Genomic DNA, 26,722 nt, shown 5'->3' with positions numbered 1-26,722 from the left:
ATGTTAATATTAATGGGAGGGTTGTCACGCTTGAACACAGTAGGTCCCCAAGCCTTTTTCTGTATGGATCACTCCTCCGGAGCACATCTGTTCCGCACTTCTTTTCGAACTCAATCTTTGGCACAGTCCTTATGGGATTAACCATGCACTTCATCACTAATCCCTACGACACATATTCATAAAACTCACGCAATTGTCATTTAACAGGGAAATGGGTACATTTCAAGATATTTCATAAAAATACACCCTGAATACTCACGACCACAGAACGCGACCATTTTAGAATCTGGGTAATCGGATATTTTACTTCGTTGGCCTTCCATCAATACGGCATACAAGGTACGCAGCCTCTGTAATGCTAAAAAAGGGCGATTAACAGTAACGATTTAAGAAGGTTGTCAGTAGATTAGACTTAGATCAACGCCTATTCATCCATGAAGGCAGATGATTGTAATGTTTCAATATATCTTTCTCTATCGGAAATAATCTGTTAAAACAGTTGTTTTAAAACCCTCATCAAATTGTGCCAAATTCTCAATTTCCAGTAGGATATAGTTTTGTGATTTTCAAAGAATTGCTTTTACACAAAGATCCTTGTGTAAAAGCTTCTCTTAATATTAATGAACAAGGACAAAACCTCCAGTTTTACAATTTAAAACCCCAGGGACATGAAAATTTGTTTGTCTCCTTCCTAAGTTTCCCAATTTATATAATAATTGAACTTATTTTGATGTGCAGAGGAAACAATTTGCTTCCAACTTACGAAATTTTGAAAAAGTTCCCCAAAATATACATTAAAATAGATTTAACTATAATATCTTAACCCCCCCCCCCCCCTCCCTGTGTGTGTTACTGGTTTCCGAAATAGAACAATTATAAAACGATTCAAGTCGATGTAAATTATTTGACTACATCCGAATGTAGCTGACGTTTCAATGCTCTTATACGCACATTGAAATTATGCAGAATTCTATGCACATATGTTTTACTTAGTAAATAGTGGAGGAAACCAGGAAAAAATGTCACAATGCGTGACGTAGATTATTAGTTACACGTTACTCCGTCATAGGATACGGAAATATATGGTGTCAGTTACCCTCGTATTGAGCGAAGCGTCAGCCTTCCAATACTAAGATTACTCACACCATACACGTCCTCCACGTGACCAGCGCTGTCCAATGAAAAGCGGAGTAGCTGATTCGGGATAATATTCTATACCAAGTTGCTGAAAGAATCTTCAACCACCTTATGGCTGTGCAAACGGACCCACGGGCACTGGCAACCCTTCATTGCCACCAAGGTCATTGACACACTCTTACAGAATTGTTGATGCATTCTTCATCAGTGTCTTTGAAAAGACCAAGTATGATTGGCTTCAAATGGAGAAATGAAAGCATACTGTGCGTGCATGATCAAAACGGAGTATCTCGGCAACTATTGTCGTCTGTGATCGAGATATTAGATATTTGATACTAAATCTGGCCACAATAACGTCATCAATCCAATAGTCTAACGCCTGATTTCTGCCACAATATCTAGTGGAAGACGTAACTTCCATGAATGATGAGACTCAGTACTCTTAGGTCAATATCTCCTTCAACAAGACTATTTTTAACGGTTTATAGTCTCTGCGAACGTTGGATCAGACGAAGGAATAATGCATTTTCACCGTCAAAGATCAACTTTAGTCACGACCATTGTAACTTGACAACGCGCCTTCAATGTCTTATTTCCTTTCATATAATTAGAAATGAAAGATGGCTGTCGTCAATGTCGTAGTCTTGTCACACCTCCCACAAAGCTCTATCCTCAAGAACTCGGAAACGTTGGCGAAATTCAATCTCCTCCCTACTGATTCTCGTTCTTCTTTTGCCCTTTACGACAAGGTAATATAACACACGAGATTAGTGCTACGGTAACGTCTCAAGATAAAGCCAAACTTTGAGCATTGTGTTGTAGTCTTCAGTTCAGTCTTCAGTCTTGTGTCATCAAGCAGCTCGAGAAAAACTGTGTTTTGACGTGGCCTTGAACACATGTTAGAGCTTAAACTACAAGAGTCAGTACAAAAAATGTTTCCGTCTGTCTCTTGATAAACAGAAGCATATGAAATCCAAGTTGATACATCACTGAACTATACAGGAATACGGACACTTCTATGTCCATAGGCAGACTCAGAATCGTAATTTTTCAGATCAGTTAGTATATATATATACATGTTTTTTGAGAAGTATATTCTCTAATCATGCATGTATATAGAGTTTGTCAAATCTGCACACGGGCGTACGCCTGTTATTCCCATATATGTATCGCTTTTTAAATTTATTTATTTCATGAAACACGAATATCTCTTCGGCCTAACTGACATTCATTATATCCTGTATTTCCCATCGATATCTCTCGGAGGAAGGATTTACTTCCGGTAGTACGGCCTAATTACCACTTGATAAAGGATTGTAAGGCGATTGTAATTTTTAGAAGTTACAATCGCGATCGTAGACCAAATTTTGACTTCGTACATAAAGGTGGCCGGGGTGAATTGAAAATGTAACAGGTCAATAACTTTTCTTGCCTCCGTTTTCAAAGGAGTTCTTACATCATGATGATTCAGCAGCTAGCATCAACAACATGTGAAAAAATGTTCGTAATATCTTTTTAAGACAATTACATTGCACATTTTTGAAAACCGAGTCGATAAGTACTAACTAATAGTTTAGCATTTATGTTAACATATATTTTGGGGTCGACTCGATTTTAATTTTTGATGGCTTACAGACCCTTCGTGCAAGATGGTGTCATTTATAAGCTATGGATGCGATCGAGATCTTAGTGATTTACAATTATCTTAGGCTTACGATTCCTTTTTGTAAGCGGCCTCAGGGGTTGTACGTTTGACGAAATTTAAATCATTTCAGTGGTGTATTTTACATACACCCAGCGGGCAAAATACTAAAACCATTATTCATGTAGTTTTCAAGTATATACATTCACATATAAACACGAATATTTTTTCACCTTGGTTATTGAAAACACAAATGAATCTCCTGATCACGATATGGTTTAGTTACAAAATATAGCATCGTCACCCATACATATTTGACAGGATAACAAGCATAAACGAAAATCACCCATAAATATCCAAACAACAAATGTTTTTCGCACAGTTTTAAACAGTCACACATAGGCAATTGTTTCAGTTATTTACCTTCAAAACGACCCAAAAAATCTTTTGGTGATAAAATCTTAAAAGAAAACCACGATAAACAATAAAATGGACAATACTGAATACCTACTTTCTGACCTTTCTCCATTCCAAGATATTTAAAACCACACAAACAAAAGTAAACTTATGTCAAAGTCAAAATAGTCATAGAATAGTCAAAGAATTAATGTGATAAAGGAGAATAGTTTCATACAATGCAGTTTTTCTCCTACACCTCGTCTTTCAAGGGTGACAATGTATACGCAGACAACACCTATTTGTTGTTACCATGCACACAGGAATTAGATCAGGCAAATCAGTTCTCGGTTGTCAACACCTCCACCGACGTTTGTTCATGAGTTTCTCGGGCGTAACAACAAATCTTCCTCCTAAATCTCTTCACGGAGAAGAAGTAAATGACCGGGTTGAGGGCGCTGTTAGCGTAACTCATGCTCGTCGAGATGCTCAGCAATAGGCCGCCATTAATGTTTAAACCCAAACCCCCCGCCAGAAACCAAACAATCGCCTTGGGCAGCCAAAACACCACGAAGGTGAGAATGATAAGAACCACTGAAATATGCGACACTTGTTGCTTTCTTTGAGCCCGGTCAACGACCTCGTCGCATCTTGTGAACGAATTTCGCGACAGTTTCACTATTTTGGCGACGTGGAATCCAGAAATGATGCTCAAAGGAAGAAGGTAGCACATAACACAGCGCAACAAGTAGACCAGTCGTGAGGTGGGCTGACAGGTCAGTGTGGTTTTGTTGTGGACAGGGGTCAAAACAAGTCCAGTGGACATGGCCAAGGGAACATTCGCCACGGTTAAGAAGAACCAGATTCCGATACAGGCACACACCGTCTTGTTTAGAGTGACTACCCTCTTTGTGAAAAACGGGTGAACAAGGATGATGTACCGGAACACGGCAATCAGGGCAACGTGAGCGTTGCCAATATGCGCCATACTGAACACGATGAAGAGGAAAAGTTGACACCAAAGTTTACCAGCTATCCAGGAACTGTAGACCAGCTGAAGATTCAAGTGAAGTCCGATAAACGATACGCGCAGCAAATCGGAGACGGCCATGCTCAACAGAACAACGAACGTCGGCGAATTTCTCAGGGAGTTCGTTTTGAGAATGGACGAGATTAGCGCAGTATTCCCTAAAACTCCAAACACAAAAATCGCCGTAGAGATGAGAATGAAGGACACAGAGAAAGCCTCTTTGTACACGAACATCGAGCTGTGATTGTCTGTTCGAGAACAGTTGTAGTCCATTTTGAACGAAGCCAATTGAAAATTAGACGCTAACGATCTATTGCTTAAACTGGCTCTTTTTCCAAGCAGCCTTCACCTAGTGCGAACAGCGTCTGATCACATATAGCCTATAGATCCTATCTCTGCCACTGGCACTGCCTTTGTCCTTACTCCACGAATCAGAAATGAAGGCGAATGTATAAGTCATTCAATGAAAATTTCCAGGCACGACTTATGAAGAGAAAGCGCATTTAATATTACAACGCCTCATGGATCTCTGCATTTTCTAGGGAATTACGTCGCAGAACACTTCTGATATAATGAAGATGTGAAAATACCCAACCTCTGTGACTGGCTTTTGTCCTAAAGCGAATAAGTAAGACGCTCAGTGAAAATCTGCAGGCATCTAGGTGAACATCAAAGTCTGTCATCATCTTGAGTACTGCACTTAAAATGAAAATGCACTCTAATCTACGCAGAAATATGTGGTCTTCCAACGCTGTAAACTGGGCACCACTGGAGGTAACCACAGACTGTTTCTTTGAAGTGCTGCACATCGATTCCCAAGCAGCATGATTAAGACTCCGTATTTGTCCGTAAATGAGTATGGTTAGGAGAAGGTAATTCTGTCCCCTTGACACACGGCATAGTGCAATGATTGGTCAGTGCTATTTTTCCACAAGTGACGTCTTGTCTTAGTTTCAGTGTAAATATGAATGAGAAGATATTGTCGGTTTAACACGGCAGTCCGGGGCCATGTGATGCATTAAACTTCTGGTGTATGTGTGCGTGTATAAAGGTACTGTGTAAGCATTACAATGTAACGGCGAAATCCGTAGTGTTCTACACCTTGGTACACACAGAACGAATGAATGAATGATTATGGCTTAACACCATATCGTCAACATTTCAGCCATACCGTGGCGAGGCACACACACAAACAAAACACCATTAATTGACGGACATTTACATGGAGATTTCTTGCTGCCAAACTCGTCTATCGGCCACATGTTACTGACAATAATTAGTGTTCCATCAATGATAAGGGGGTCAAGCATCTCAGGTTTGAATCCTTATCAAATCTGTTCTGATAACTTTTTTCTGTTATTACACTGGAACACCATCGATCCGAAAATCCTTCTTGTATATGGTAATATCTGAAAAAGACATACACATAGTTTCAATGACTTTATACCATTTTCAAGGACTTTATACCATTTTCAAATGTATAAAACGCTTGAATTGAAAATCTAATAGATTTAGGGTAATATTTTAGTTATATTGTTGACACATTTTTAGTGATACTCGACTTGTTCAAGACAAATTTTTTTTATTATTATTATTCATTTATTTGTTTGTTTGTTTATTTATGCGATTGGTGTCATTCGCCGTACTCAATGCTGTCCGCTTTGTGGTAGGATTAAGCCGGGCAGACCCCGGGGAATACCCAGGACCATCCGCAGGTTGCTGGAAGACCTTCCCATGTAAGTCCGGAAAGGAAACAAGCACTCAAACTGGACTTGAACTCACAGTGACGGCATGGGCGAGAGGCTTCTAGTTCATTGCTCCGCGCTGGTAAACTAACCACCTCGACCACGTAAACAATATAACTAGTATAAAATTGGAACACAAATCTGGTGTGATGCTTTATAGCATACATAGAGAACTGTAAATTACTTTAGGTGTTGAGATGAGATGTAGATGTATAGCGTCTACGATACGCAAAATGCCGATTGCTGAAGTTCTATATAGTCTATAGCAAATATACGGGCTGTCAAAAAGTTACGATGTCGTGGTATGATAAAAAAGGACAGCGAGTAAATCCAGAGCAGCAACGACAGAGTGATAACTGGCAAATTGTCATACTTATCTTGTGAAACACGGCCTCTTCTCAGTTTAGCTCAGTTGGCGTTTTATTCATGTAAATAAGTAAATAGTAGCAAACTACAGACACCCTTAGCACCAAGGCTTAGGCCAACTTAGGTTTAAAAAACGCAGCAATAATAACAATTTATTCGACGTCACTGGTTTAAAATTACGCAAAATGCTGGACTGGTATCACATTTAACATACAATAGCATTAAAACATTGTAAATGAACGTGACCTCCGGGATGCTTAGTCCACAAAACGGGACAGATGGGATTCTGGGGTCACTCTCACACTGTGTCGCTGCTCTGGTTGTGTTCTGTATGCTATGCGTCTTAATTACATTGTATTTCTGTATAATCCAGCATTCTGCTGATGTTAATAGACGCCATTCTACTTGAAACAGTTTTACCCCCGCCAAGACCGCCTATACAACTTCATCCACAAACAGGTGGTTTACTTAGATCTGGGAAAATTCATCCACAGTCTGGTGGTTTATTCAAATACTGAAAAATCCATCCATAAACTGGCAGCTTTCTCAGATATGGGAAAATTCATCCACCAGAGTCTGGTGGATTACTCAGATATGGGAAAATTCATCCACCAGAGACTGGTAGATTACTCAGATATGGGAAAATTCATCCACCAGAGTCTGGTGGATTACTCAGAAATTCATCCGCAGACTGGTAGTTTACTTAGATTCCACTAGTTTCCTCCATCATTGAAAATGACTGCTACCGTATCAGTGCAATAATCTTCAGTAAGTCTTTAATCAATAAATCAATCAATAAATCAGTAAATAAAGGCATGGCAATGACCGCCGTCCACAGAGCCGAAAATCCCGTTAGACCTAATCAATCATTCAACCAATCCATCAACGACACTGATCAGTGTGATATAGGGAAAATATTTTCTGTAAAATGAAACAAAAAATTCTTCATTACCAAAAACAAATAAAACAATCAGTCAACACATGCGAGGGTTTTAATAATAACAAATCAATTAAACCATCAGAAAATTATTTTAATAAATATATTCTTCTGTATAAAATTCATATCATACATAAACCAAGTTCATGTTTCATTATAGTCTGTTTGTTACGAGAATGCACAAATGTTCAATGCCGTTGTTAAATGTAAACGCAGGATTCTTGTAACTCAGCTGCTGCACATTTAACGTTGACAATCACTCACATATTTTCTGTGCAAACTTAGGTCTGCCTGCAATAATCCAATCCGCAATAAATTACGGTAACATTTTAAACTACTGTTGCAAAACATAAATGGTGTCTGCCCTCAGAAAGCTGTGTTTCTTTACAATTTTCTGGACTTGATGTCCAGGGACTTATTCCTGCTATCTGAGATTTCCTTCTGAACAATTAACGAACAATTAACGAACGGGATCAGCTGATCAGTTCATTAGACAGTCTATTGCCTGCGACGCTTTAACTCTGGTGTTGCGCAGTATCCGACAAGGTCAACACAGGGTGCCAGGCGCTTCCTGAATTCTATCAATCGCCAATTTTCAAGCTTTTCCTGGACAATCTGTAGCCTCTGAAATTGCCACAATAGTTGGTAAATGAACGGGTCAGACACCCCGATAAGTCTCGTGGCACCCCGCTGGGACCATTCTCCGTCCTCACCGTCACCTCTCTGTCTTCTCCTCCCCAAGACCTCCTCTCTTTTCCTCGCTCTTCTATTCTCCACATTTTTACGTGCTTCTTTCCTCAGGTCAACTGGCTGTCGTCGTGACATTGATGCCCGAATTTCAGCCAGCTGACAGCTTATCTGATCAGCCATCGATGAACCATTGTAAACAGGTCGGGTGATCTTATAGGAAGCTTTTCCTTTGGGCTTTTTCTTTTTAATAATTTCCTTTTTTATCGAACTGTCATCATCCTGAAAACAGAGAATGTTTTATTAGAATTATCATGCGGGTAAATAGCAAAGAATTTGATAAAATTATTCAAAATGTTTTCTGTCATATTTTTATAATGTTCACCGACACTCTTCGTTGTCGTGGTCGCACGGTGTAAGTTAAGTCAATCTGTAGCCTTCTAATCAGATTATTCGTAGCAAAGGTTTCCTATTTGTCAATTTAACTTTCCCTTTCTAACGCGATATTAGTTTTAAAAAAAACCCACTTGAAAATACTACGAAGTATTAGTACGAGGTATTATTAAATGGCTTGGGAGTTTTGTTTATTTTTTATCTAAAAATTAAAAAGATGTATATCCTATCTTGGCAAATTTCAGCACCAAATGTACAACAATTATAAATAGTCACAAGCCTTCCCCTTGTTTGCTTCCGTGCATGAAACCGTATTGTCCTTTTCTCCGTATAGTTTCATAAAAGAATTGCACACAAGTTAAAGTAAATTCTGCGGGAGATATTTTCGTTCTTACCTGGAAATATTCTTCATAATCTAAGAGAGGCTCGTCAGCGCTGCAGTGCTGATAATATCTAGCTGCTGAACTCGTCTCCTCTTCCACATTCGAAGTTTTTCCAATATAACTTTGTCCTTCAAGTGAGTTATCTGTCCTGTTGACCTCTTTGTCTTTTACCATCTTGATTTTCTCTTCGTAAACCTTACGAAGGCATGCTAAATATTGGCAAACCCTTCAAGGATCTACGTGTATGTACCAGAGAAGACTTGGCACAATGTAACAGTCTCAAAATACGTCACAATAACTTTACGTCGACAGATGACGTGCTGCGTCAGTCTGTTGTCACCAAAACAGAAACGTTTCATTTTTACGTCATGAATAACGTTAATGGGATACCGGCAGAAGTTTGGAGTGGAACGTGTTACGTCATGTCAGTGACGCTGGACATTCCACTGCAGCGTCAACAGCGCGACTCCACAATGGGTTGACCATTACGTCACAGATGAAACCGCAGAACGCATTATGCTTTGCGTCGCGCAACAAGAGTTTGACGTTCAGGTCCTAATTTACACTAGCGCGCCTTGCGTGGGAGAAAAATCTGCCGGTACCCTATATCCTATGCCAAGGGTCCTTTTACAGGCGGAAAGAGTGACCTGAGTCACATATGTGTATACATTGTTTATGGTTGTTTTGGTCAACAGATCTAACACACCTAAGCAGCTCTTAGCGCGGATTAGGATAAAAAGCCAGGACTAAGTTGCTCAACAGCTCCTAACAGATTTGAATTCTGAGTGTAAATGTTTAAACCACACGCATGTGTCATTCTTTTCAGTTTCATGAATGAACACCCAAGTGACAACTATTTAAATTTATTTATTTATTTGATTGGTGTTTTACGCCGTACTCAAGAATATTTCACTTATACGACGGCAACCAGCATTATGGTGGGTGGAAACTGGGCACAGCCCGGGGGAAACCCACGACCATCCGCAGGTTGCTGTCAGACCTTCCCACATACGGCCGGAGAGGAAGCCAGCATGAGCTGGACTTGAACTCACAGTGACCCCATTGGTGAGAGGCTCCTGGGTCATTACGCTGCGCTAGCGCGCTAACCGACTGAGCCACGGAGGCCCCCGGAAAATTTAAACAGATCTTTAAATGGAGATGTTCTGATCGCCAGTCCCCACAATATCCACGCCAATGACAACAAAACAAAGCCTTCTTCAGTTCAGCTACACACAGTGGGAGACTCGAGGAAGAGCTACACAGACAATCCAAATGACAGTGGAATACTTTGTTTTCTTCTGTGACGTTGCAGTACGTGTGTACTTCATATATGTTTTATGGGCACGCCTACACTGATAATTGTGACGTAATAATGGACGAATAAATAAGTTTACACCTTTGGACCGCCTTGGTACAGACAAGAAGGAGTTTTGCAAGTTCCCTATTAGAATAACCACACATTCATTATACTTTATTAAAACATATATGTTTTATGAGCACACACACACACACTCATAATTGTGACGTAATCAAGGAAAGAACAAATTAGTCCACAGCTTTGGATCGTCTTGATACATAAGGAGTTTTACGAGTTCCCCATTCTTTGGTAGTTCGTATTGTGAGTTGTTTTTTTTTTAATTTGGTCTTTCCATAGTTGACCTTGACATTCTATCACTGATGCCGATTGCTACACGGATGTGTGTCAGGACGAGTTGCACAAAGCGGTCAATCAAAGTACATTCTCTGTTATTCTTACCTACCAGAACAGTAATAGAAAGGCGTCTTATCTTACTGACAAACAAAAAAGGGTGCATAATGATCACTTCAACAATTCAACCAGAGTGAAATTTTCACAAAAGAAACCGCGGGTTCACAGTACAGTCAGGAGTTTTCGGCTTGAGAGCTCTATGGTACTTGATATTTGATTACTGCTTAATTCCAATACCAGAGAAAGCTCCGGGTAAACCACCAACTACCGCAAGTTCCTGCTTAAGGCTCTCCTGATGCCAGATATTAGCAAATTTACTTTTGACCATATCTTGTTTTGTTTTCTAAAGATAGCCCAACAATAAAAGGCTCAAAATAATCGTTATCAAACAGTGAATGTATACAACATATACATGTACAAACCATCAAAATTTAAGACTAATCTAAATATGTTCAAAGACAATGGCATGGACTAAAACATGCATATTTCTCATATTTATGTATAAATTATCAAGTAAAGCAACACTCATGTGATAATGTATAGGGCACCCCACCTGTGATTAAAAAAGTAATATTTTGTGTCATTAAACAGCTAAAGAAATGTAACCAGCATAAATCATAAACATTAGATGATTTAATTTCACTCTGTTGTTATAAATTTCCACTGGGAGGAAGGATTCTTTTGTGTCACCAGATTTAAAAATTAGATAGTTCTGCATGTTCTTGTCCATGCAAAGATAATGCCATATAATTAAGAGGATTTAATTAGTGTATAGTGTTGATATGGTCTGTACCCTCCATGAGGAGTATTGTCCTGAGTAGTAAAGAGACAAAGATAAGGTAAAATACAGATGCGCAAATTTCATGACAAATGTCGCGTCAGGATACCCTTAACTTTCACATGCACTTGTTGGCGAGCACACAGGCCATATTGCTGGAAAACAAGTCGTCTTCAACGAACGCATGACTGTACGTGCAAACAGCCAATAGGTAAGAGGCGACTCCTTATTGTCAGCAAGGCCCTAATACAAACAGTCCCTAGATAAGAGGCGACTCTTTATTGTCAGCAAGGCCCTAATACAAACAGTCCCTAGCTAAGAGGCGACTCTTTATTGTCAGCAAGGCCCTAATACAAACAGTCCCTAGATAAGAGGCGACTACTTATTGTCAGCAAAGGCCCTAATGCAAACAGTCCCTAGCTAAGAGCCGACTCCTTATTGCCAGCAAGACCCCAATACAAACAGTTTCTGGCTAAGTGGCAACGGTTTATTTTTAGCAAGACCCTAACACAAACATTCCCTAGCAAAGTGGCGACGCTTTATCGCCAGAAAGGCCTTAATTCAAACAGTGAGAGCGGGCTTTCCACAAATTCTCTGTACAAGGCCGGGACTGACAGGGCATGCCTACTAGTTAAAAGTAGATCACTTTGCCTACTGAGCTACATCCTGTTCCCTGACGACTCTTTAGGAGTCAGTAAAACTCTGGTATATACTTGAAAAGCGAGCGAAACCAAATACTATACAGCAGCAAAATTAATGAGTGATCCCGTGACACCGCAAACGTTATGAAGAAAAGTAGACGAGATTCATTTGAATATTGCCGAATCCGAATACGTCCATAAAATAAATATGGACATGCAAGGACAGTAGTTGGAGAGGTGTTGGGAGCTAAAATAGGCTGGCGGTTAAAGTCATATAGTCGTCGCCACGTGATGATTATATGGTGGTGATAATGAGGCGTCCTTGACGGATGAAAGAAGAATACGGACCAGGCAGGGCCTGATCGCCTGAAATAGGACGAGTGGTTAAGGCGCTTGTCTATCACTCCATAGAATCGCCACAAGTCGGGCTCAATCCCCGACTGACAGGGAATTTGTAGGACTACATTTTCCCGCTATATGTATGTAGTGTAGGTCACTCGGAGGAAAGATCGTCGGTAACTTGCAAAAGATCAATGTTTTTCTTTGTTTGTTTGTTTTTGTTTTTTTTTTGCTCACAAAAACTGATTGCCACAAGTTACCGATAAGCTAATTCTTAACTATACGGCGTTTCACTGTTCACTGGTCTAGACCTACTCAAAATACTGTCTATTATGTATAATAACTTAAAACAAGGCAAAGGCGGATTTCCTCAGTAGAAAACAGTTCAACAAAATATGGTAGGAACTAATCCAGTTAATTAGCTAATTACTAATGACTTCAGCAAAAAGGGGAGTCAGTTTACCTGTGTCTGATACTAATGCCAGTACCAGCATGATCCACGATCCACGAGCAGAAATAGGAAGAGTTCGCCGCTCTAGTGCTTGTTTCCTTGTTTTCGTAGACAGACACAAATAAACACCATCGAACGCAATAACCCACATCTGATGATGCCCATTTAATTTCTGAGCAGGTGCAGAGAACAATCGCTGCAGAGAATCTGGTTGACGCGAACAGGTGACGGTAACTAATGCATCTGTAGCGGACAGCGACAGTTTGGAAGATCAACAATAAATTATTGTTTCCGACAAGATATTGGTTATTTGAGAAGGGCTTGAGAAGTCCACGTAGCCCGTCACTCGATATCCAGAGTACGGTGGCTTATTTGTGCCATGCAAGTATATTTCAATTTTCCAGCCGTTTTGTACAAATACTTGTTAGTTAAGCGGCTTATCAAGCTGTTTTATCAGTGACGTTAGTTGATCGGTTTACTTTTTAGCGAAGAAAATTCTATTTCACAACAATAGTCCCTTCATGACATAGGATATCATTGTAATGAGGAAATCTTTTTTTTTCTGTTTGTTTTTGTTTTTGCGAAGAATAAGTCACCGTACTAGAGAGAGAGACGGGCGTCACTATATCAGTACAGAGAGTTATTAAAATTCTCTAATTTACAGCAACTGTGTCTACATTTCCATTCTACAAAGCATGCGACAGTGTAACTGTCCTTGTAGCGCATTCTGAAGTTATACCAGTCGTGTGGGAGGCAATCGGTCGACTATCCCAGCACAAAAGGAAGGGTCAAGGGGCCGCCTAGGGCCCCGGAAGCTCGTGTTGCTAAACGACTGGAGATGACCTGAAATCGTTTTACGGGGCTTTTATACTTCACGTCAATCTATTGTAATTTTATGTTCTTAACACTCTACAATGCTCATGTTTGTACACGAGCCCTCGTTTTGTTGGTCGCCATTAAATTGTTTCATTTCATATTTTGCATACTTCTTTTTTTACGTTGTCATTATTTTTTATTTAATGACTAGTAGTACGTCCATGGTAGTATCGGCCGTACTGCTTCCTACGCCGCTGTATACGTTACCGTAACCGTTGCGCTAGAACGAGCCACTGGGTCTCTTTTGGAAAGCCATTTTGGCTAAAGTTCAAGACTTAAATCTTCTTAACAAAATAAAATATTTTAACGGAAGGAGAAAATCTAAATATCAAACAACTACCATTGAAAAGAGTGCACAGGTGCATGCCATAAAACAACTCTGATATGGACCTCAAGCTGATTAATTATAAATAAAAGTTGGCGCCAAAATCTGCTGTGGGCGACTCAATTTTGCCTAAGCACTAGCCAAAGTGCAGTTCGTACATTTCCCGTAGAACGCTTCTTTCCAGGAGGTAGCGAACAGTACAGTTCGTTTGCCGCTTGGCGATCAGGAAACCGGAATGTTGGACATAGGTTCTTAGTTTACACAAACAAGCTGGCAGTTTTAATGACTCTCACTGGCTGAAAGGCAACACACCCCCAGCATAAATTACGGGATGTTAAGGATGGATGACGCGATGGACTCAGCGATTTATGCCAGCTTTGCCGTTTTCAGGCTTTACGTGTATGGCGAGGAAAAATCGCAAAATTATGCAGCACGCACCACCAGATAGAAAAAAAATGTGCTCTTTTCAGCCCATAGTGTAATTGGTTCAAGTTTTCTTCTCCTTTAAGCTGAGTGCCGAAGCATGTGCTTGTACTTCTGCAGGATAAAATCAGCAGTCAAAATTGTATCGATCTCTTGCATATATTTAAACGTTTAATTTGGATTACAATTTTAGGTTTAAGCCCGAAATCGCTTTGTGAACGGACCCAAGATTTCTATACTGATTAATATGGACGTCTCCGGCATTACAACCAAACCACTGGCTAATTATTCCATGTTGACTTCCCCAGCATTACAGTCAACCCATTGGCTGTTTCCATGTTGACATTCCCAGCATTACAGCCAAACCAATAGGTGTTCAATGTTGACTTCCCCAGCATTACAGCAAAACCACTGGCTATTTCATGTTAACTTCTCCAGTGCTGCAGCCAAGCCATTGGCTATTTCATGTTGACTTCTCCTGCATTTCAGTCATACCACTAGTTGTTTCATGTTGACTTTTCCACCATTATAGCAAAACCACAGGCTGTTCCATGTTGACTTTTCCAGCATATTAGACAAACCACTGGCCCCTGGACCACCAATTGATCTTAAACTGAAGTCAAAACTTCAATCATTAAATTTTGAATGTTCCTTTCTGTTATTTCAGCTGAAAATTGTTGTACGATAACTTACCCAGAAGTTACGTTGTTAAGCAAATTTTTGACCTTGTAACATAAGAAATAACAATTTTAATGTGAGTTGAAATTTAACTTACGTCTAGGATTCCTTAGTGATCCGGGGCATGGCCTCACCAGTGACATGTGAGAGATTGGTAAGACTAGGCTAAGCTGGTTTTTGGTGCTGCACATTTATTCAAACGTGACGAATGCTGCAGGCTTTAGCCAAGTAAAACAGAGCTGATTCTGCATCCTTTCACATATAATTATATATTGCTATGGTTGTCTCCTGATAATGAACTTCTGATGCTTTATAATTAATGTGAAACACCAGATAAATCGCCATTCATCACTGAAACGCTAAAACCCCAGGACTACACTGAAAGCAAGACAAGGCTGAATACTGAACTTGTAACTCCTAATATTGAAATCACATTACCTGGGGGTCGATTCCACAAAACCCTTTCTGACTTAAGTCAAAATTTAAAAACTCTGCGATGCTTAGTTTTTGGTACTGGATTTGAAACTTGACACATTGTCTGAAGACAGCATTGATGAGTGGGGAGGAGGGGGTCGAAATTTTAATTTCCAAAGCCCGATAGCAAGCATTCAGATCGTATTTTAAATTTTGACTTAAGTCAGAATTTTTGTGAAATCGGTCCAAAATATAAACGTGAACATAGAAAGCAGAAAGTAGCAACTGGTATTGAACCTACTTGGGGCAACTGTAACAGTGCAGAATCATATGTATACCCATCCTCTTTCATAATTCTTCAACCTTTTCAACTTTTCGGCAACCAATATATCGAAATATTCTGACAGAACTATGGCGTGTAGAGGATATAATTTGCAATTTTATGACGCTTGCATCTTTAGTGACTACAACAGAATCGTTTTAGTGTCATTTCATACTTTTGTGCATAAATTTCACTGGAGATCGAAAAGGTTGCAGATTTACGGTATTTGAGATATTTCATCTTACACACCATTGGAAATGAATGTTTAGTTTAGAGGTTAGACCTGTCCCAAAAAGCCATATAGCAGTTTTGAGTGTACAGATCCCGGTCTTCGGGTCGGATAAACAACGGTATGTGTACTATGTTGTAGAATTGTGATCCTCGGCCGTCACACACAATTGGGCAAACTTCGCGCAGTGGATGCTAATCTTTGTGACATCTGAAACTTCGTCTGGCCTCAACCCTAGTTTCAAGTCGAAAGCTTAAAAATATACACGCAAAGTGATCGAGCTGGCACGCTATAATTAGAACTGGACTGAATATTGGGCCGCCATGTCCCCACACAGACAAAATTTCAGTCTGCTATAGTTTGATGTAAGACGTATTGTGCGCATGTTCTGATGCACCAACTGCTGTCTGGTTTATTGCATTCATTTTTCTGTTATGCTGAAAAAAGATGTATTCTGGACACCCTGGGCTATATAATGTTATAGAACATTTTTACTTCAACCCATTTGCGACATACAACTTTCATCTAACAGTAAGCCATTACTGATTTCATTGGTATTTTACGTCACGTGGTACTTACGAATATTTCACTCCTATGACCACCACTATGGTGGGAGGAAACCGGGCCAAGTCAGGGAAAGCAACATCCAAGTACTTAGAAGAAAAGAACACATGTATAATGAAAGAGCTATACAAACTGTATGATATTCTTTTCTTTTTTTTTGTTTAAGTTTACGTGCGAAAGAAAGTTTTAAACATTGTCACTTTCTCCAAAATCCACCGATTGGAGGAACACTGTAAGTCCCGCCATGTTTTCGGCTTCTCCAGTGAAAAGCCTCCTTTCGTCCTCTTGGATATTCATCGTGACGTCACTGTGCTTAAAGTTTTACTCCTACCATATTATTGACGTGCACTTGCAGTCTCCGCCAAATACATGTGTATATCGTTATAACCGTGGATTTTGAAGTCTGTGAAAGCCAACTCTAGTAAGGAAGAGTTTGGGATGCACTAGAAGGCCAAATCATGCCAACATGCACGCCTGTAGGCTGCCAAAATGTGTCTGGAATGCTATGCCCTCAATAGCTACTGGCAACGCTAAGATGGATGACGTATGCAATCTGTTAAAACGGCCGCCAAAAGGAGATTTCTAAGCCTTCGATGTTTGTTGAACACTCAAATAACAAACACTGCTGGCAGAAAGTCGAGATATTTTGTTTAAGCTTAAGCATAGCTCTTTCATTTAAGGTACATGCATAGATTGTAAAGATGTGTTTTTTTTTAAGTAAATTAATATGATTTATTCATCTGACTGATGCTGTACGCCGTACTCAAGAATACTTCACTTATACGACGGCAGCCAGCATTATGGTGGGCGGGAACCAGGCAAACCCTGGTGGAAACCTACGACCATCCGCAGGTTGTTGACTACCCTTCCCACGTACGACCGGAGAGGAAACCAGTATGAGCTGGACTTGAACTCACTGCGACCGCATTGGTGAGAGGCTGCCATGTAAATTAAAACAAAACACATGTTATTTACAGTATAATCATGTTTACTCTTGACAACATACATAACGATGTACCTGTACATGGTCGTGATTAAATATTATACAGAAATGTCTCTATTGTATTTACACCAAAGAAACAAATGGAAATGGAAAGGAAAACGCTGACAATGATGACAATGGACCACCCCACGTCAAATCTTTCTGCTGTTGCCAATTAGACTTCCCTGGAAAGAAAAGAAAAGATTTTATACAAAAATCAATATTAACCATCCTAAAAAAAATATTTTACACGAAGTTCTGATGGATTTCTATCTCCCTCAGCTTAACATGCAACTACTGTGACATGCCAAAAGATAGCTATTTATTTGCCATATTAAATCTCATTTATCAAAGCAAACAAAAAAAACAAAAAAAACGATAGGGTTGTAATTGGGGGCAATTTTTCAAGAAATATTATATCTTTGTTAGTGTTTTTGTAGGAGAAAAATGCCCTTGTCATGGAGCACGTATGTAAGACAAAATTTCCAAAACTGAAACAACTATCTCGAGAATGGCAAAAATACTAGCTTGTGTGAGACTTGAACTCACAACTTAAAAGTTTCCTTCGTTAGTTCTTCTGGGTGCTTTACCCAATATCCAATGGACAGGCTTGTACTTCATGTAACTGATTATCCTTATTAGAAAAACTGAAGAAATATAAAAACGCCAACCTTGTTTTGTCAACTTCTAGGCAGATACTGATGGGGAATAATTCTTGGCAATTCGATCAAACTCCGTCTCCTGTCAATGTATGAAAACAAGAGATTGTGACAAAAGCACAAAATGTCAGGAAAGTGATAATCTGAGCTGAATAGGATAACACCTTTAACATCTGTAAAACAAGAAACAAGGCAGTGCACAGAAATATAAATTAGTTAAAGAACAATTTTAACAGCATAAATTACATTAGCTGTCACTTTCACGTCTACAATATGATGAAACTATGATTACTTCATCTAGTGATCAGTTAAAAATAATGACTACACATTCATATTACAAAGAGAGACCTTGAAACTTCGTAACTTTAAAACATCCTCTGAAAAACTGTTTTGAGAAGGCATGGTTACCTTTTGCAAGTAATCCTTCACAAATGGGTGACCTCTGTGCGAATCCTTCAGTTGGGAGATGTAACGGTTACTGACCTGCATGAAAAACAAACCAGGACACAGTAGAACCATGGAGAGAAAACGATAATTTTGTAAAGGTTAATCTCAAAATATCTAGCATAGCACAGCCACAAGCACTCCTCAAAGACAACTCCATAAGAAATAAAAAAGAAAAAAACAGAAAAGACTGAAGTCGACCTAGTTACCCTTATGTTCTGCAGTACGATGTATGTAGTTCAAAAACAAATATTTGTATTTATTGATTTGATTTGGTATTTACTGGCATTACATAAGAGCACCAACATGTAACTTTAAGCTTAAAAGACTGGCCAGAACACACAATTACACCTGTATCATACAACTCAAACTGTACAAGTATGACTAACAGACCATGCACTCTAAATACATCATGGGACTTGTCTGGGCAAAAATAAATACATCATGGGACATGTCTGGGCAAAAATAAATACATCATGGGACATGTCTGGGCAAAAATAAATACATCATGGGACATGTCTGGGCAAAAATAAATACATCATGGGACATGTCTGGGCAAAAATAACTTCTTCTCTTAATCACCTTCACCATAACCAATCAAATTCAACAAGTTTTCTTGATGGACAATTTGAAGTGGAGGGATTCAGTGTGATAGCTCCTGCATGTATATAATGTCACCTTTCCACAAAATCAGACAGGAGGTATAAAATGTCGATAAAGCCATCATCACAAAACATCATTTTTCCAGAATCTACAGTAGATCACCATGGTAACACATACATCACCTGGACCTCTCATCTCGCTAAACTTTTTATCTGAAGTAAGATTCCGACAGTGGAAAAAAAAATATCCCATGCTTAATTAAATGGTGATTAATACTGGGTATTGATAAAGGAAGGTGACCCATTCAGATGGTTTTAGACCAGTTTCAATAACACTGATGTAATGCCCTAAAATATCAATGTTTGTTAAAGGGCGGACGGTGTCCACTAGACAAGACAAAAACTGCGTGTGAAAAAAAAGAGAGAAAAAGAAATAGATCGGGAAGGGGAGAGAGAGCAAAAGGAAAGAGGTTGGGGAGGGGGAGAGAGCAAGAAGAAACAGGTTGTGGATGGAGGAGAGAGCCAGGAGAGGAAGAAAACCTCTAAACACATGCATTTACAGTAAATGCATGTGTTCTCACAGTTCTCCATCTTTTTATATTATCCTGAGACTACATCCACTAAACAGAATGCTTCTCCCAACACAACCATCCGGGAGTTCATTTGAAGGCAGCTACTAGCTACCTTTACCAATTTTCCTGTGTTCAAGATTCCATTTTCAACACCTAATCTGAGAGAGATAAGTTCAGGAGCCCAATTCCTAAAGAGAGTTTTCACTGTAGTCATATCTGGAAGTCTTAAAGTGTTATGTTTATACCCTGATTTAAAGTTGGAATCACTTAACGATTGATATGTCGTTATTGATCAAACATATTAAAACTGCTGATTATCTTGGAGAGTTATACATTTTCCCTATCAGGAATTTGACCCCTGACACAAGGCAGGTGTCGCTAGGCAACCTTGTCAGAACTCACCTCTGGAGGCTTGCCTAGGTGTTGACTCAGGACCACCATATTCACCAGGGTCTCTGCATTATTGCTGTCCTGCAAAAAGACATAAAGTTACTTTACATACAAACCTGGGGTGTCACTGAAATCAAATAACATGTTAGTACTTGATATATTGAAGTAGGTAAAGTAAGCTTTGTTTAATTTACTGTGTTTATCGGACACCAAGCCTGACACCAAACCCAGCCACACTGTATAGACACCAGACCAATTATTACTTTCTGTAGTACAAAAGTTTTTTTATCAGCATTAAGTAATATATTTTGCCAGATTCAAAGAGATCTACCTATGATCTCTTTTCTTTACTAAACTTTAATAATTTAAAAGGCATTTTGAGGCAAAAAGGAAGGAGGCAAAAGAAAAGAAGGCAAAATATCCCAAAGCCTTCCTTTTCAGATGTTTCATTATCTTATTTTCTGCCCCTGACATCAGAAAACAGTCCTCTATTAACGCTTCTGGAGGTCTGGAAAGCAATATATCTGACAAAGTGGTTACATCCTAATTTTACGTGTATTTTTTCACGATGATGACTTTTTATTTTTGTGTGGTATTAATTTTTAGGGCCGCATATAAATTTTAATTCCAGACTTGGTTTGGGGTGGCATTGAAGAACAAAAGGCAGAAGTGAACAAGAGGCAGATGTGAGGCAGATGTAAGATGTAAGTGGTACTAAAGATAAAGTTACAGGTGTCAGGATGAGACACTGGGGTGAGCAAGGGTGGATTCAGCTAACCATCAATATCAAAACTGGCTCCACCTGTTGGCAAGTGGAGACAACTTTCTACCAAGTCGCTCACCTTGTCCATGGCTTCCTGTAGTACTCCCTCAGCATCCTCAAACTTGCCCTGGGCCATGTAGCAGGCTGCTTGACCGTTCAGTAACAGCGGGGTTGATGAGTGTTTGTCTGCTTGCTCCTGAAAGATGTAGTACGCATCCTGGTACTTGTCACCTCCCTACAACAACAACACAAAACCTGCAAATCGCTTTCTTACTTATTTATTTAGATGTATTTGCTTGATTGTTGTATAGTGCCTTGCTCTAGAAACTTTTGACTCAGATGACAGTGGTGACAGGAAAGCCATAATGCCTAGAGCAAATCACTGACCTTTGTCAAGTGTGTTCCAGCAAAACCGGTAGGAGCTGGATTTGAACACCAAACCTCACTGGAACAATTGATTTCTTGGTTGCTAAATTGCTATTTTCTCACATGATGTTGTGATTTATCACCTTCCTTGCAAGATGGGACATATGGCAACATATTTATAGTACTTGTATGTACCCAATGAAAGTACCATACCCAAATTATCAGACCTGCTTCACAGTATATAGACAGTTTCTACATAATGAGGTACCATACCCAAATTATCAGACCTGCTTCACAGTATATAGAGTTTCTACATAATGAGATACCATACCCAAATTATCAGACCTGCGTCACAGTATATAGACAGTTTCTACATAATGAGGTACCATACCCAAATTATCAGGCCTTCTTCCCCCCAGTCACAGTATATAGACAGTTTCTACATAATGAGGTACCATACCCAAATTATCAGACCTTCTTCCCCCCAGTCACAGTATACAGACAGTTGCTACATAATGAGGTACCATACCCAAATTATCAGACCTTCTTCCCCCCAGTCACAGTATACAGACACTTCCTACATAATGAGGTACCGTAAATCCTCAACAAATTCGACCAATAAAAGTATAACTTTTGATGCAATATGAAAACACAATTCATTAGATTTTGAAGATGTACTGTTCAGGTAGCGGCACATGAAGATTTTTACAGCACATATGAACTTCACAGAAATTATATAATTCACCTGTCCAGATCAGATAACATGTCTGTAATATGCCGAAACAGCATTATGTCTGTGGTCAAATTTGTTGAGAATTTCACCTCGCTAATGATTTGGTCAATATATTAATTTGAAGAAATACATGTCCATGTAGTAAAACAATGGATGAAAAAAAATAACAATGACGAATAGATGTTTGAGGAAAATAATATGCAAGTTACACGGCAACATCACTATTAACACCCACAATTAGCAAACCTGACAAGGATCCCTAAAAGATGTGGCGTGCATCTTGATAATTATCATGTCACTAAAACCACCAACAAAACAGGAAATAAATCCTCTTTCAAATGTGCTATGGATACAATTTCTGTGAATTTATCAGTTATGAATATAAAAATAACCAAGACTTGTGGAGCTCAGGTCTTCAAGTTCTCTCTCAAACAGAGACTGCGGCAAACCTGAATACGACATCCAACAAACCATGCAAGCCTCCATGCAGTAAGACCTTGATATATCCAAGGAATCTAAGCAAACAACCACTTTTATAATAAATACAGATGATAGACAAGGGAGGTAACTGACCACTGCCAGATTGAACCAAGCCTGAGCCAGCTGGGTGAGAATGCTGTCATCATCAGTGTCCTGCATCCTCTTCAACTCCTTTCTAATGAAATTCAAAGAAGAAGGAAAAAAAGATTTAATCTACAAATAAATAAATTCAGTTTCCTGACCACATCTCCTGATATAAACGCCACAGTCAAACATGCAATCACATTGGTCAGTTGTCAGTGAGGCAAACCAATAAGACGACTTGGCAAACATGCCCAGTTCCCAATATTTCAGTGGTTTTTGAGACAAATTAAATGTGTAGAAATGCATCTCCAGAAAGGTAGATTAGAAAAATTTACCTCCACAAAGGAGAAATGTATCATTAATCATATTAATAAACAGTTTCTTCCACAAATAAAAATCCTCTACGAAGGAAAAAAACCACCCACAAGGCTTACTTTGCTAGATCAACGCGATCCATTTTCAGCAAAATCTGAACCATGAGGGCCGCACTGTCAGGAGATAGAAAATACAATTCGATTACTTGAAGAATCAGAATCAGCTGTTTCACACAACATTCACATTGAACATCAACATTAAAAATCAACATAAAATCCCAAGTGTTTATCCTATATCCAGAATCTTTGGTCAATGTATTTATGTATGCTTAAGTTTTTATGTCCTACTTAACAATTTTTTCGCCAAATGAGGACTAGGGATCATTAGGTGTGTTTACTTGATGAGCCCATTCTGTTACATAAACTGGTGCTGCCACTGAAGTAGAAGACACCAGACATGACACCTCACATTATACACACACCATGTCAACCAGTTGTTTCCTTGCTCTAAACATCTCAGTGCTGAGCACCAAGCGAAGCAGCAACATGTACCATTCTTAAAGTCTTTGGTATGACTTGACCTGGAAGATCTTTTGTCTCCCACATACTGTGTCAGAACATGACAGAGGTTAAGCCACAGATCATTTGGTGTCGTCATACTCAAGAACATGTCAAAATACACTGCATAGGAAACTCCTCACAACCACAGGGCCATCGCTCTTGTGCTAAATAATGCTGATCAAAACCACCTATCCTATTTCTTCTAAAATTTGAGAAACTGGTCTGCTCATTTTAGCCAATATATATGTAATTCTAGCAGGAATATGGAGTTTCTTCTTTCTCACATGGTTATGCCATCTAATGAACAACATGCTCATATCTTTACTTTTCCACAGGGCTGGTAAAGAAATATAATATTCTAATTTCAATATCTGTCTTTTCAATGTCTGTCCCAAATTTTAGAAGAACTAGGGTATCCAAGTTCCCTGAATTCTAAGATGAAATAAGCTGAAGTTGTTTACTCACCACTCTAAAGATTCAGACTGGTGTAAAGCTCTCAAGGCAGCATCAAAGTTCTGAAAGTAATGGAAGTTGATATCAAGACCAACTTAAAAGCTTATACTTGAGTAAGACAGCTGAAGTGTTTTTAACATGTACAAGGTATTCTTGAGTATATCTACTGCTCTGAATGCTGGACATTTTTGTTACAAAAAAGGGACACCCGGAAATAACGTCACATAATGTCACAAAATCAAAGTTCTAAAATTTTTTACTGCCATGTAATTATTTGGAAATTTATGACTTCAAGATGTATCGCACACTGTTTCTAACTACAAGTATTGATTTCATTATTTGATGTTTTACTCCATACTTAACAGTGTCTCTCTTAATATTATTACCATGACGGTTATCAGTAGATAAAACTGGGAATTTCCCAACAGGGTAAACTGAGCACACCCAATTTGAAACTGAGCAGAGCCTGGAGGCAACCAGGAAGATAATAGAAGACAGAGCTCTGGGGGAAAATTGGGCAGGGCTCTGAGGAAGACTACATCATGTCAGATACCTGGCAACTTCTCTCTAGCATCTATTCCTGTGTTCGTATCAAAGTCAATAAATTACATGAAACATGCAAAGAAATTAATTATTACTAACATTTTCATGATAATAGATGGTCCCAGCCATAAGTAATAAGGTCTTATCACTGATATCAACACTTCCTGTCATCTTAGAGTCCACTTCCTTCACTAGGGAGGGTCTGTAACAAAACACAGCCTTGAAATCGATACTGTCATCACAGACAAAAATATCCAGCCAGTGTAATTTTCAAATACATAAAACATATACATATTTAAACGTACATTACAAAAACAATTACACCATCTTACAAATTTAATACCTAGTGTGAAGAACACAGCAAATAAACAGATGGAAACAGTCTGACCATATCTACCTTACAGTACTTACTGGAAAAGTATGCAAATTGGTTCCAAAACACTCTATGTAGATCACTTGCTCAAGTATAACGACAACAACAAATGTCTTTACCTTTTACTCTCATTTGACAGATAATCAGCTAACATCTTCACAGCCTGAAGTTCTGGTGGATGGTTAGATGTGATTTCATCCAGAACCACTCCATATTTCTTTTGAGCCACATAGGCTCTGTACATTATTACATCCTTCTCGGCTCTCACATCTGGATTGTTCGACTGAAAACACAACAAAACATATTATATTTGTTTCATTACTATTTTAAAGATTTCAACCTCACTGGGATGGTGTATTTCTATTATAATGTTTACTTTTATGTTAGTTACCAACTCATAGACATACTTTCCACCCCAACCACTCTGTAACAAAATACTGTAGTACAGATGTGATATCCAATGAAGACATGTTGACCTTCAAGTACATGTACCTTCTGCCATCACTCAAGCTATCTTTCCACTTCTGGAAGTACATAGCTGTCAGCTGGTCTTTCAACACTTAATATATGTGTTGAGAGAGCTAATTGAGCACTGGGAGATGAGACCTCCTGTGAAAAGCACCCATGGTCGTACAATGGCACGGGTAGTCGGTCTTTCAGTTGGTATCACAACACTCAAAACAAATCACATATAAAGCCTTCCTTGAGCATATATTTAACATTTTGTGCAACCAAAAGCTCTGGCCAGTTCACACAGCTTGAATGAGACAAGGTACAGGCTCTTGCAAACTAATACTGTTAAAAGGCGAGATTTTTATGGTACCAGTAGTTGATAGATGGAATATACATCTTCCACAGCTAGGTCTGTTGGCTCAACGTTACAATTAACAGGTAACGTAAACTCACATCTTTTAATTAAGTTACTATGCAAGAGTTCCCACCTTATCTAGCCTCAACCTTAGTGATCTGGCAAGAATCCTGAAATGCGGAGTTGGCTTACCAGGAAAAGAGTAGGAGTCTTTTAGGGTTATTGAGAAGGGGTTCAGTGACTAACTATAGCGGAATCCTGAACTGTCGTCTAAAGTGTAACATTCTAAGGGTAATACCAAACCCAAGGTCTCCAGGGAGCCCTCTCCAATGTGACCTGCGTTGTACCGTGTTGTTACTGTTTAGTGTTAGTCTTAAGCTGGCTGTGTTAAATGCAAATGTTGTTGTTGTAATCAGATCTTGATAAGTATCGCTTTTCACCTACATACCTTCAACTTCTGTGCCTCGTTTATACAATGCTGATAATTTCCAATATACAAAGCAGTTCGAATTTCGAATAGCTCAATATCCATTTGTTCTTGTCCAGACATTTTGGATGTTGCTGTCAAGTAATTTTCGCCAACGTGTACGTGCGTCAAATGATTCTGCTGTGAATATTTAGACCTAGCTCCCCGAAATATACACAAACTGATGACGTCACCGGAATTACGTACTTTAGTTCAAAAAAGTGCTTTGCATGTATGTGTGCCTGATGCTGACAGAACGGCTTGGGCCATCTAGGAAATTAATGTTCGGTTTAGTCCAGTTGGAAATTAAAATTCAGAATACACCAGGAAATTCCACTGCGTAGACCTTTCTTAAGTAGACCTTAACGAGACTCATGCGCGTGTGTACATGGAAAGTGGGCTGAGGGAAGAGCCAGGCAAAAACACTAAACGCACATATTCATTACTGTACATTGAGGCCCAACATCTTATTCTTACACCATGTTATCAGAATGGTAAACGGTGGCAGTATTCAGAATTATTTCTGCACAGTTTAGGCTACTATATACCGGTAAAAGCTGCACGAGAATCAGTCACACATTATCTATAGGTATAGTTTTATACAGGATTACGAACACATACATGTACGCAAAGAGCATTGCTCGATCTACCACTAGAGGGGGAGG

General features: G+C 39.1%; 2 protein-coding genes across 2 annotated transcripts; both read right to left on the bottom strand.

The window, feature by feature from the left end:
• Positions 1-3,515: 3,515 nt before the first annotated feature.
• LOC135472550 (allatostatin-A receptor-like) lies at positions 3,516-4,478 on the bottom strand. The gene has a single exon (XM_064752103.1). The coding sequence runs from the start codon at positions 4,476-4,478 to the stop codon at positions 3,516-3,518; it is 963 nt and encodes a 320-aa protein (XP_064608173.1).
• A 12,953-nt stretch (positions 4,479-17,431) lies between these two features.
• Positions 17,432-26,186, bottom strand: LOC135472868 (coatomer subunit epsilon-like). Its single transcript, XM_064752574.1, has 11 exons — positions 26,040-26,186; positions 24,903-25,066; positions 24,510-24,612; positions 23,880-23,929; positions 22,974-23,027; positions 22,549-22,630; positions 20,956-21,111; positions 20,126-20,194; positions 18,514-18,588; positions 18,118-18,187; positions 17,432-17,631 (listed from the first exon to the last, which is right to left on the bottom strand). The coding sequence occupies exons 1-10, from the start codon at positions 26,139-26,141 to the stop codon at positions 18,134-18,136; spliced, it is 909 nt and encodes a 302-aa protein (XP_064608644.1). The 5' UTR covers positions 26,142-26,186; the 3' UTR covers positions 17,432-17,631; positions 18,118-18,133.
• Positions 26,187-26,722: the final 536 nt, after the last annotated feature.

This window comes from Liolophura sinensis, chromosome 8 (genome assembly GCF_032854445.1).
Source record: "Liolophura sinensis isolate JHLJ2023 chromosome 8, CUHK_Ljap_v2, whole genome shotgun sequence".
NCBI lineage: Eukaryota > Metazoa > Mollusca > Polyplacophora > Chitonida > Chitonidae > Liolophura > Liolophura sinensis.
This window is presented reverse-complemented; position numbering and strand designations above follow the sequence as displayed.